The sequence below is a fragment of the Phyllobates terribilis genome, unplaced genomic scaffold (genome assembly GCF_046119375.1).
Source record: "Phyllobates terribilis strain yellow unplaced genomic scaffold, ASM4611937v1 Scaffold_7306__1_contigs__length_38616, whole genome shotgun sequence".
NCBI lineage: Eukaryota > Metazoa > Chordata > Amphibia > Anura > Dendrobatidae > Phyllobates > Phyllobates terribilis.
Genome location: NW_027370047.1, coordinates 716 through 13,719, shown reverse-complemented (window position 1 = coordinate 13,719; position 13,004 = coordinate 716). Strand labels below are relative to the sequence as shown.

At 44.1% G+C, this 13,004-nt stretch overlaps 1 protein-coding gene across 1 annotated transcript; it reads right to left on the bottom strand.

Moving 5' to 3' along the window:
• Window positions 1-210: 210 nt before the first annotated feature.
• On the bottom strand, window positions 211-6,577 carry LOC141251611 (uncharacterized). Its single transcript, XM_073670375.1, has 11 exons — window positions 6,539-6,577; window positions 6,343-6,420; window positions 6,148-6,283; window positions 5,658-5,771; window positions 5,535-5,604; window positions 3,945-5,370; window positions 3,202-3,858; window positions 2,206-3,144; window positions 1,687-2,115; window positions 1,430-1,452; window positions 211-844 (listed from the first exon to the last, which is right to left on the bottom strand). Exons 1-11 carry the CDS (start codon window positions 6,575-6,577, stop codon window positions 211-213), a joined length of 4,545 nt encoding a protein of 1,514 aa, XP_073526476.1.
• Between the last annotated feature and the right edge of the window lie 6,427 nt (window positions 6,578-13,004).

Below are 13,004 nucleotides of genomic sequence, written 5' to 3'. Positions count from 1 at the left end.
GTCGAGGTCCTCCCACTGCTCGTCGAGGTCCTCTCACTGCTCGTCGAGGGTCTCACACCGATCCTGCACGTAGGACTATCTACACCACTCGTCGAGGGCCTTACACTGCTCGTCGAGGTCCTCTCACTGCTCGAGGGTCTCACACCGATCCTGCACGTAGGACTATCTACACTACTCGTCGAGGGCCTTACACTGCTCGTCGAGGTCCTCTCACTGCTCGTCGAGGGTCTCACACCGATCTTGATCTTTGATCCTCTTAGCCATGGCTCTTGTGATTGCTCTTTGAGGAGTTGATGATAGGGATGCTCCTGCATCATTCCCTCCTTCTTTTGAAGGGCCTGACCTCAGGCCATCTTCATGATTGATGATTGGAGCCTCTCCTTCTTGTTCTTCCCCTTCACTAGCTTCTTCATCAACATTCTTGAAAAGAGTAAGGTCTCCAATGTTGAAAGTGGGATTGACTCCATACTCCTCTGGAAGGTCAATGACATAAGCATTGTCACCAACCACTCTTAGCACTTGGAATGGTCCATCCCCTCTTGGTGAGAGCTTGGAAGTCCTTAAGTTGGGAAATCTGTCCTTCCTTAGGTGCACCCACACTAGATCTCCTTCTTTGAGTATGACCTTCCTCCTATGCTTGTTCTTTGCCTCAGCTACACTTGTGGCTAAGCTCTCCAACCTCTCTCTGGTCCTTTCATGTAGCTCCTTGATGAGTTTAACCTGGTTCCCTGCACTATAATCACACTTCGCTTTGCTAGGCAAAGGAATAAGATCAAAGGGGGTTAGAGGGTTAGTACCATACACACACATAAAAGGACTTACTTTGGTGCTTGAGTGTGTGGCCCTATTGTAGGCAAACTCAACATGTGGTAGAATGTCTTCCCATGCTTTAAGGTTAGTCTTAATCAAGGCTCTAAGCATGGTCCCTAAAGTCCTATTAGTCACTTCAGTTTGTCCATCAGTTTGGGGGTGACTAGATGTAGAAAATAAGAGCTTGGTTCCTATCTTTCCCCATAATGTTCTCCAAAAATGACTAAGGAACTTAGGATCCCTATCACTCACTATGGTCCTAGGTAGGCCATGTAGTCTAACAACCTCACTAAAGAATAAGTTGGCTACACTAGTTGCATCTTCAGTTTTATGACAAGGTATAAAGTGAGCCATCTTACTAAACCTATCCACCACCAAAAAAATAGAATCTCTGCCCTTCCTAGTCCTAGGTAACCCTACAATGAAGTCCATACTAATATCTAACCATGGGGCACTAGGGATAGGTAGTGGTGAATACAAACCTTGAGGTTTCACTTTGGATTTGGCCTTAAGGCACTCAATGCATCTCTTAAGCATATGTTCTATGTCTTTGAGCATGTGAGGCCAAAAGAAATGGGAACTCAGTATAGCATGGGTCTTGTCCCTACCAAAATGTCACATTAAACCTCCTTTGTGAGATTCCTCCACAAGAAGAAGTCTAAGAGAACACTTAGGTATGCACACCCTATCAACCTTGAATAGAAATCCTTCAAACAAGTAAAACTTGCCTAAGGGTCCCTTTTCAAGGCAATGAACATATATATCACAAAAATCAGAATCATTACTATAAAGCTCTTTGATGTAGGTGAATCCTAACACCTTTGAATCAAGGGTGGTTAGCAAGGTATGCCTCCTAGAGAGTGCATCTGCCACTACATTGTCTTTCCCTTTCTTATACTTGATAATATAAGGGAAAGTCTCAATGAACTCCATCCACCTACCATGTCTCCTATCAAGCTTGTCTTGGCTTCTAAAATGCTTTAGTGACTCATGGTCAGTATGCAAGACAAACTCATTAGGCCACAAGTAGTGTTGCCAAGTTTTCAACACCCTAAACAAAGCATACAACTCTTTATCATATGTAGAGTAATTTAGAGTTGCACCTTTGAGTTTTTCACTAAAGAAGGCAATAGGTTTACCTCCTTGCATTAGCACACCTCCAATGCCCACTCCAGAAGCATCACATTCCACTTCAAAAGGCCTTGTGAAATCGGGAAGCACTAGTAGGGGTGCCTCGGTTAGCCTTGCCTTAAGCTCTTGGAATGCCTCTTCTTGGCTGGTTCCCCATTGGAAAACAATGTTCTTCTTTGTAAGCTCAGTAAGGGGTGAAGTAATGGTGCTAAAATCCTTGACAAATCTTCTATAGAAGCTAGCAAGCCCTTGGAAACTTCTCACTTGTGTTGCACTAGTTGGAGTTGGCCATTCGTGTATTGCCTTAATCTTCTCTTTGTCAACCTCCAAACCCTTGGAACTCACTACAAAACCTAAGAATGAAACAGAATCTGAGTAGAAATCACATTTCTTAAGGTTAGCATACAAAGAAACTTGCTTGAGTTTGGATAGTACTTCCCTTAAATGAATGGCATGCTCATGGAGTGACTTTGAGTAGATAAGAATGTCATCAAAGTAAACCACCAAAAACTTCCCAATGAAGCTTCTTAGGACATGATTCATCAACCTCATGAAGGTTGAAGGAGCATTGGTAAGACCAAATGGCATGACAAGCCACTCATACAACCCAAACTTAGTTTTGAAGGCAGTTTTCCATTCATCACCTTCTCTCATTCTGATTTGATGGTACCCACTCTTGAGATCAATTTTTGAGAAGCAAGATGCTCCATGGAGCTCATCTAACATGTCATCTAACCTTGGAATTGGATGCCTATACTTGATGGTGATGTTGTTGATGGCTCTACAATCCACACACATCCTTAGTGTGCCTTCCTTCTTAGGCACCAACAAAACTGGCACGGCACAAGGGGACATGCTTTCCCTTATGTACCCTTTCTCTAACAACTCATGGACTTGAGTTTCCACCTCTTTACTTTCCATAGGATTCATTTTGTAGGCTGGCCTATTAGGAAGTACCTGCCCTGGAATGAAATCAATTTGATGTTCAATACCTCTTAGTGGTGGAAGTCCATTGGGTAGCTCTTGTGGAAACACCTCATGGAACTCATCTAGCACTTCTTGGATGGCCTTAAGCAATGTGTGGCTGGGTGCTTCTGATGTTAAGGTGTGATTCTTGACCAAGATCATTAGCATAGCATCCTTGGGCAGAAACTCATCCCTTGGAACTTCCTTGAACACTAGCATGGAGTATTTTCCTTGGAACTTGGAGATGTGCAAGACCAGGGGCTTGTCCTTGGTCTTAAGCCTCTATTTTGGTACCATCTTGTCCTTATCCTTGGTTCTCTTAGCCTCAGCTGCTTCCACAATTTGAAAAGGAGTCATAGGTTTCAAGGTAATTAACTTGCCATTAACCATGAAAGAGTACTTGTTAGAAAAACCATCATGTGTAACTCTATTATCATATTGCCATGGTCTTCCTAAGAGTAAATGACAAGCTTGCATGGGTAATACATCACAAAGTATAGTGTCCACATATGAGCCTAGCTTAAAGGTCACATTACATTGCTTGTGAACTTTGAGTTCTCCACAATCATTCATCCAATGTAGTTTGTAAGGTCTAGGATGCAATATGGATGGCAAGTCTAACTTTTCTATCAATTCACTACTAGCTATATTGCAACAACTACCTCCATCAATAATCACATCACAAACCTTGTCTTTTATCATGCATCTACTATGGAAAATGTTCTCCCTTTGGTTATCTTCAACCAATTCAGTTTGGACACTTAGAACTCTTCTACAAACTAGCACTTCACCATGTTCATACCCTATCTCCTCTGATTCTTCTCCTAAGTCCACATCTAGGTCATTACTAGGTTCATTATCTTCATGCTCACTTTCTGATTCATATTGTCCCATAGCATTAATAAACATAACTCTCTTGTTAGGACAATCTCTCATGAAATGGCCTTTACCCTTGCATTTAAAGCACTCTAAACTACTAGATCTAGGGTAAGGAGTATTAGACACATTAGGGGGTTTAGGAGTACTCCCTGAGTTGCCCATGGCTTGGTCTTGGGCTTAGGTGGATCCCTTTGTGGATAGGTTCCCTTGGGTGCTTGAGTAGGGGTGGTGCTTAGCTTGTTAGCCCATGGGGTGCTTGATCCCATTGGCCTAGAAGTGGGCCTTGTTGTTTGCACCATCCTAGCCTTCATCTTCCTTTCAACCTTGATAGCATTATGAAATAATTGTTCACTAGTTTCATAAGGATACATGTCTACCTCATTGGAGATGGAAGGGTTCAACACCCTTAGAAACCTTGCATTGGTGGCCATTGGGTCTTCTCTGATGTTGGCCTTGATCATGGCCATATGCATTGCATTATATACCTCCTCCACACTCTGACTTCCTTGCTTCAAGGTCTCTAACTTGTGCCTTAGCTCCCTTGCATGGTGCTCAGGTACAAATCTTCTTCTCATAACCCTCTTCATGTCATCCCAATTCTGGATGGGAGGCTCTTGTCTTTCTCTTCTCTCCTGGACCAAGTTGTCCCACCACAACATAGCATAGTCTTGGAATTCAAGGATAGCAAGTTGTACCTTCTTTTCTTCATTGAAGTTGTGGCATGACCAGATTTGGTCCATCTTTCTTTCCCATGCCATGTAGGTATCCGGATCACACTTGCCCTCAAATGGTGGAATCTTCACCTTTATCTTGCCAATGCCATCCTCTTCTCTTGGCCTAGGAACTTGCTCAAGCCCTTGATCATGTCTTGGTTGCCTCTGAGCTGGTCCTAAATGGTGTATTGGGGCATGCCTAGGGGTTTGCTCAAAGGGTTGCTCATGTCTAAGTTCCCTAGGAACATACCCATAAGGGTGCTCATTCCTTTGGAACCTTACCCTCCTTCCTCTATCTCCTCTTCCTCCAAATCTCATATACCTATCACCCTGAAACTCATCAACAAATTCATCACTATATCTATTCACATTAGGAGAATCAAAGTTAGGAAACTCCCTTGAGTATTGCATAGGTGATGGTCTTGCCAAGGGTGAGACATGTTCTCTAGTTGGTATCCTAATAGGCTCAGGTCTGTTTATGGGTGAGATGGAGCCTATCCTCACATCTTGTCTAGGAATAGGAGCATGGGAGTGTGCATGAGAAGGTTCCCCTGGTTCATATTGGTTCCTTAAGATCCTAGGAGAACTCCTTGGTGATTTATGTTTTGACTCCAATGTTGCCATTCTACTAGAGAGCTCTTGGTGATTTCTAGCTATGGTGTCATTAAGGGTCCTTATGAGTGAGGCTAGGTCTGGTTGAGGGTTGGTGATACTTTTCTCTGAGTTGATCAAAGGGTTCACCTCCTCTTGTTGAGAATGATGGGGTGAGCTAGACATTGTCACACAAACAACAAGCAAAGATGTTAAGTTAGAGTAATAACTTGTGTTTGATTTGTGTCTTCCCTCACACTCAAAGATAATCTCACAATCTCTGCTCAATATAGTACCTTATAAGTGTGAAATGATTTGAGTGAAGCTAGATTAAGTACACTTAATGATGCCAAAGAAACAAGAGTTATAGCATGCAGTTTAGGTACTTAGGCAAAAACAGAATTGTTTTAGTGTGTTTAGCTCAAGAGGGCGAAGGACTATTACCTTAGTTTTAGGTGAACAAGAAGCCCTTGGAGTCCCTTTGTAATTTCCTTCAAAAGTTCCTTGGAAAAGGCTGAGGATTGTGTTTAGGAAAAGAAGTTAAGTGAACCACCTTAGGTGTACTACTTCTCTTAAGGCTAAAAGGTGGGATATGGCTTAAGTTGTGAAGGGCACTTGGCAATCCCTTCTCTCCGTCTTCTCTGGGTATTATGACCACTTGGTCACGTTCCAAATGTTGCACTTGGAGTACACAACAAAAGGTACAAGGTTTAATGTTGAATAGGCAAGCTAGCACGTTACCCGGGTACAAAAGTGTGTTGCAAGCAACTTTGGGTGTGTGTTTCAAGGGGTCAATGAGCTGCAATGGATGTGACTTTTCTTGATCCTTGTAGTGGAGGTTTTTCTAGGTAGAGGGCTCAGGTCAAATCCAAAAAGGCACGGATCAATGAGGCAGCAATGCCTTGGGAAAATGCTAGGTCAACACTTTTGGAAAGGAGATGTGACACTTTACCGCTTTGGGAAAGGTTTTGGCTTTAGTGTTTTGGACAATCTACTCGTGCCCTTGGTCTGATTTTTGTTTCCCTCCACAGATCAAATGTTGTTCTTCATGGGGCACATGAGTGTTCTTCGTTTGGTTGTGTTTGGATTGAGGGGTGAAGCTCCAAAGTTGGGTTCTTGACCACGTTTGTGCGTGAATCAAGCACCCGGTTTTCTGCCTCTGGAGTGATTTTCTTTGCCTTGGTCAGAACGATCTACTCGGTGGATTTGGGTGATTTTTGTTGCTGTAGAAAGATCAAGACCTGTACTTTACACTTGGTTCAGATTGTTCTTGAAGATGGCTGCGTTTGGTAGGGCTAAAAAGGTCTGGCTTTTGGTATCTTGCTCGGCGCTGGTTCCCGGAACAAGACCTTTTCGGCGCTAAAAAGATCTGGCTTTTGGGTGAAGGGTACGTTTTCCTTGGAACTTCCGAAGCCAAACTTGGGGAATTCCTTAGGCAACTTTCTCACCTTCAACCTTGGTTTTAGTCCTGCAAAAAGTTCAAGCATTCATCTTGGTTAGACCAAAGAAACAAGGTAAAGAAAAGGCTAGCTTTGTGGGTTTTCACAATGTTTTTGTCAAGTGTTCTTGCAAGAACTTGCAAGGCACTTGGTTTTGGGTTTTCTAAGGTGAACAAAGGATGAACTCACTGAGCTCTAATACCACTTGATGTAGGGAAATCCCTACAAGGCTCGGATCTAGAGTTCAAACCTTTCAAACATCAAGAACAAGTGTTCTAGATGTTATCCTAGCTTGGAAACAAGCTTGGATGCAAAATAGAGATAGAAGTGAGATGAAAGCAAATGGGATAAGTTCTTGAGTGATCCTTATTCACTCTTGCAAGCACCTTGGACTTAACCTCAACACAATGCAAGCCAACAAGAAACAAACAAGCTATAACACAACACAACTAGGGGATATACCACCTAGAGCACCATGAGTTTCCCTAATCAAGTTCATACAATAACAATCACACAAACAAGATATAATTGGGCAAGAGATAATGGTTGTTTTCAGTTGTTCAACCAACAAACCAAGGTGGCCTCCAAATGATAGGAAGGAGTCTATGCTCAACTTACAACTTGTGTGTTTTTAATCAATTCAAAGGCCCCTAAAAATGAGCTATCTCTTGGCTTTTATACCAAGTGAGAGCCGGCCCTTTGAACCTCATAAAGTTCACTTACTTAAGACCAAAATACCCTAAGAAATGTTGCATAACAAACATAAGGAAGCTTGTGCAAATTGCACTTGAAAGTGACATAGCCGGCTAGAGGGCCTATCCGGGTATGTCCTAAAGTTAGCTCTTTGTAGCTTGACTTGGTCCAGAAATGACCACTGCTCGTCGAGGTCCTCCCACTGCTCGTCGAGGTCCTCTCACTGCTCGTCGAGGGTCTCACACCGATCCTGCACGTAGGACTATCTACACCACTCGTCGAGGGCCTTACACTGCTCGTCGAGGTCCTCTCACTGCTCGAGGGTCTCACACCGATCCTGCACGTAGGACTATCTACACTACTCGTCGAGGGCCTTACACTGCTCGTCGAGGTCCTCTCACTGCTCGTCGAGGGTCTCACACCGATCTTGATCTTTGATCCTCTTAGCCATGGCTCTTGTGATTGCTCTTTGAGGAGTTGATGATAGGGATGGCGCTCCTGCATCAAAAGCTGGTGGACGAAACCAACAACAACAGTATCAATATTCAAACAACTATAACCGCGTCCCATACCAACCTAGATCCCAGGAGCCGTCTATGGAGGAAATGCTTAGATCGATGAGCAAGCACTTTGCCGATCATGCTCAAACTACTGAATCCAGCATCAAAAATCTCGAAAAGCAATTTGGGCAATTGGTCCAAGGCTGTCTCCAACCTTACAAATCAAACCTCGAGAAATCTCCCCGCCCAAACCGAGAGAAATCCGAGGAAGAACATCAGCTTTGTGCAACTATGGAGTGGACGACAACTCGAGGAAAAGGGAGAAGAGGAGGTGCTGCAGAAAACGGTTCCTGAACAGAATTCTCGATCGCAAAAACTGGGTCTTGATCGCGAAGTTACCCTAGTTGAAAATTCTCGACCGCGACAAGAGAGTCTCGACCGAGATGACGGTACCCAAAATTCTGAAAGATTTCTCGACCGCGACCCAACATCTTGATCGCGAATTTGTCCCAGTTTAACCGAAGCCTCGACTTATTGACCGCGAATAGTGGATCTCGATCGCGACTCCGCTACAGAGCAAGTTGAAGACGAGTACGAAGACAGAGGTGACTTTAAGCTACAACAAGAGAACTATGTAAGGCCTAATTTCCCTCCGTTGTACTCCGAGAAACCACTTGCACCTTTCCCAGAGGCCTTGAGGGAGACACGCAGACCTACAAATGACAAAGAACTCTTCGAAACATTCAGTAAGTGTGAGGTAAACATTCCTTTGCTAAACCTCGTTAAAAGTGTCCCTCTGTATGCTAAGTTCTTGAAGGAGCTCTGCACCATCAAGAGGAACCAGAAGTTGAAAGGTAAGAAAAAGGTACAGGTGAGCGAAAGATTGTCCGCGGCCATTATGCAAAAGATAGCTAAGAAGTGCTCAGACCCGGGGATGGTTAATATCCCTTGTATTATCGGTGAGAAGAGGATTAGTAAGGCCATGCTAGATCTAGGGGCTTCTATTAAGGTTATGCCATTCTCTTTATATGAATTGCTAGGATTAGGACCTTTGTCTGATACAGGGATTGTGATCCAGCTAGCCGACAGGTCAACGGTTCACCCGAAAGGGATAGTCGAGGATGTGTTGGTGATGGTTGATAATTTAATATTTCCAGCTGATTTTTATGTACTAGATATGGGGCATGATAACCAAGCTGCGACTATCCTCCTGGGTAGACCCTTCATGAGAATGGCCAATACTAAGTTAGATTACGCAAGTGGGGTGCTTACACTTGAGTTTGATGGAGATGTGGTTCGTTTTAACATATTTGAGGCTATGAAACATCCTACGAATGAGAATTCTGTTTTGGCCATATATGTAATTGATCCTATTGTTCAGGAAGTTTTTGAAGTGTGTGGGATTGATTCACTTAAATCCGTCGTAGAAAATAGCATTGTAAGCTGTACTAAGCATGATATGATACTACCTGTTGATGTGCATGAGGTTCTAGCTAAATTTGATGCTCCAGGTACCCTTTTGGCCGGTGGGCCCGCATTACTAACATTTTCGAGCGAGAAATTGCTCCCTTCTATTGTGCAGGCACCCACCATTGAGCTACAAGAGTTACCTCCGCATCTAAAATATGCTTTTCTAGGCCAAGGGGATACGTTGCCGGTCATCATTTCTAGTGCTCTCAGAAAGGAACAGGAAGAGAAGTTGATGGAGGTTTTGAGAAGCAACATCATAGCGTTAGGATGGTCCATTTCCGACATCAAGGGAATAAGCCCATCCACATGCATGCACAGGATCTTACTAGACGAAGGAGCTAAGCCGAGCCGACAACCTCAGCGGCGATTAAATCCCCCCATGATGGAGGTGGTTAAAAAAGAGGTGCTGAAATTGTTATCTACCGACATGATCTACCCGATCTCCGACAACCGTTGGGTCAGCCCAACCCAGGTCGCTAAAAATAAAGGAGGGATCACCGTAGTGGAGAATGAGGATGGCGAGAACGTGCCACAAAGAACGCAGAATGGATGGCGTGTTTGCATCGACTACCGCAAGCTGAACGCAGTAACTCGTAAGGACCATTTCCCTCTCCCTTTTATTGATCAAATGCTAGAACGTCTCGCAGGTCGTGCCTACTACTGTTTTCTCGATGGATACTCGGGGTACTTCTAGGTGGCAATAGCGCCGGAAGACCAGGAGAAAACTACTTTCACATGCCCTTTTGGCACGTTTGCATACCGCAGAATGTCGTTCGGACTTTGTAACGCACCAGGTACATTTCAAAGATGTATGGTAAGCATCTTCTCCGAATATATTGAGAACTTCATTGAGGTATTTATGGATGACTTTACAGTCCATGGTGATTCATTTGAGGCATGTTTGAATAACTTGACACTTGTGATACAAAGATGTGTAGAAACTAATTTGGTGTTAAATTCTGAAAAGTGTCATTTTATGGTCAATCATGGGATTGTGTTGGGACACATTGTATCTGCTAAAGGAATTTAGGTCGATAAGGCGAAGATTGACGTAATTCAGTCCTTACCTTATCCTACTAATGTGCGCAAAGTTCGATCTTTTCTTGGACATGCAGGCTTTTATCGCAGGTTTATAAAAGACTTCTCCAAGATCTCGACACCATTATGTGAGGTGGTGAAGAAGGAGGTGGATTTTGTCTTCACCGATGAATGTAAGCTTGCGTTCAACACCCTAAAGTCGCACCACACCGTCGCGCCTATGATCAAAGGGTCGGATTGGTCCCTACCGTTAGAGATTATGTGTGATGCTAGTGATTATGATGTAGGAGCTGTTTTGGGCCAGAAAGTGGGGCGAGTAATGCACGTTATTTACTACGCGTCAATGACGCGGAGCGGCACCCAAAACAACTACTCCACCACTGAAAAGGAGTTGCTAGTCGTAGTATACGCCCTCGACAAATTCAGAAAATATTTACTCGGCGTCAAAGTAATCATCCACACCGATCACGCAACTATCTGTTACCTCATGACTAAGAAGGAATCGAAACCCAGACTCATCCGGTGGGTTTTATTGTTAAGCGAATTCGATGTGGAGATCCGGGATAAGAAGGGTTCCGAGAACTCCGTGGCAGACCATCTCAGCCGGATAGTTCATAATGGTGGTGAAGAGTCGAGACCGCGGCTAGGCGAATTTCCGTACGAATCCCTGTGCCGAATTGATACACTTTACACACACGAATTGCCCGCATCTCGAACGCGACTTAAATTATCGACCGAGATGACGGACCTCCATACGAAATCGGAAATTACTGGAACAAATTCTCGACCGCGACCAGAGAATCTCAATCACTATTCGGCTCAGTTGACGAGTCTCGATCGCAGCCGATGTTCACGACCACGAATTAGTACCAATTGAAAAGTCTCGACCGAGACAAGAGAGTCTCGATCGCGACTCTCCCTCAGAATTGTTGCAGCCCGCCTCTGAAGATCAATTGCTTACTCTTCGCTCACTCCAGCCATGGTACGCACACATAGTGAACTACCTAGTTCGAGAAGAATTCCCTCCTACCTGCACCAAAGCTCAACGTGACAAAATCAAAAGCGAGGCCAAATACTATGTATGGGATGATCCTTACTTATGGAAGCATTGCGTGGATAAGGTAATCCGACGGTGTCTCCCGGATAACGAGGTACAGTCTGTCCTCTCTTTTTGTCATTCTTACGCATGTGGGCATTTCGGGCCCAATAAGACTACTAGGAAGGTGCTTGACACAGGGTTCTTTTGGCCACACATCTTCCGGGATGCTTATGCTTTTTGTCAATCCTGTGATAGGTGCCAAAGGGTTGGGAAAATATCCCGAAGGAATGAAATGTCGCAAACACCGTTGGTCTTTTGTTAGATCTTCGATGTTTGGGGGGATAGACTTTATGGGACCGTTTCCTATCTCTTTTGGGAATCTATATATATTATTAGCAGTGGACTATGTCTCCAAATGGGTGGAGGCAAAAGCCACCAAGACTGATGATTCGAAAGTAGTTGCAGGTTTCCTTAAAGAGAACAATTTTGCTAGATTCGGAATTCCAAAGGCCCTTATCAGTGATCAGGGCACTCACTTCAAGAATAAGACGGTCAACTCCCTACTCAAGAAATATGGTGTAACCCAGCGAATCTCTACAGCATACCACCCGCAGAGCAATGGCCAAGCCAAGGTCTCAAATCGGCAAGTCAAGGGGGTGCTGGAAAAGACAGTCACTCCAAATAGAAAGGATTGGATCCTCCGCCTCGATGACACACTATGAGCCTATCGCACCGCATACAAAACGCCCATTGGGATGTCCCCATATCGCCTTGTGTTTGGAAAGGGATGTAATCTGCCAGTGGAGCTCGAGCATAAAGCATGGTGGGTCGTCCAGAGATGTAATATGGAGATAAACGAGGCTGGGGAGCATCGGAAGTTATAGCTGCATGAGTTAGAGGAGATACACCGAGAATCATACGAAAACGCGATGATATATAAGGAGAAAACTAAGGCGTGGCATGACAAGCACACACTACGCAAGACCTTCAATGTCAGAGATAAGGTACTACTCTACAACCATAACATTTTCAAAGTGAACGGTTAGCAGCTAAAACCTTATCATGCAAGTTTCTCCAACGAGGTGATCGAAGAGGTGGCTCTTGAGAAGCCGGGTCCGGACAATTGAGGAGCTAGATTACGTCGTGCCGCGACGTTAACTAAGGCACTAATCGGGAGGCAACCCGAGAGATTTTTACTAACGTTAATCCCATTAGTTTCGTTTGTTTTGTTTTTATTGTTTTTAGACTCACGGAGCTAGCAGGTAGGGCGCCATTTGAGTACTCAAACCATCATAAAATCACCCAAAGTTATCACGGTCGCGATCGCAACCAAGGGGTCACGACCGAGAATTCGGCCCAGTACATTTGTCGCGACCACAAATTAAGGTTCTCGACCGAGACACGGTCTACTTCAGAGTACGAGTCGGATGATGCTGAGGAGTGATTGTGGTACCTTCTTCCCCTTCTCTTTTTATGATGTCCTCTTTTGCTGCATTGAGGAAAATGCGCTATTCAAGTGTGGGGAGAGGAGTTGACGTACCGAGGAGGAGGTTTATGGTGCTGATTTTATTTTTCTCTTGCTATCCCGTTACTATTTTAAGTTTTTAGAGTCTTTGATGAACTGTTCTAGTTGGTTTTCGATTGACTCTGTATCAGGATTTATGTTGTTTGAACATTTGCATCGTTTTTAGTTTAAAGAATAAATCAGAAAAACCCATGGAGAGTAAAAATGGAA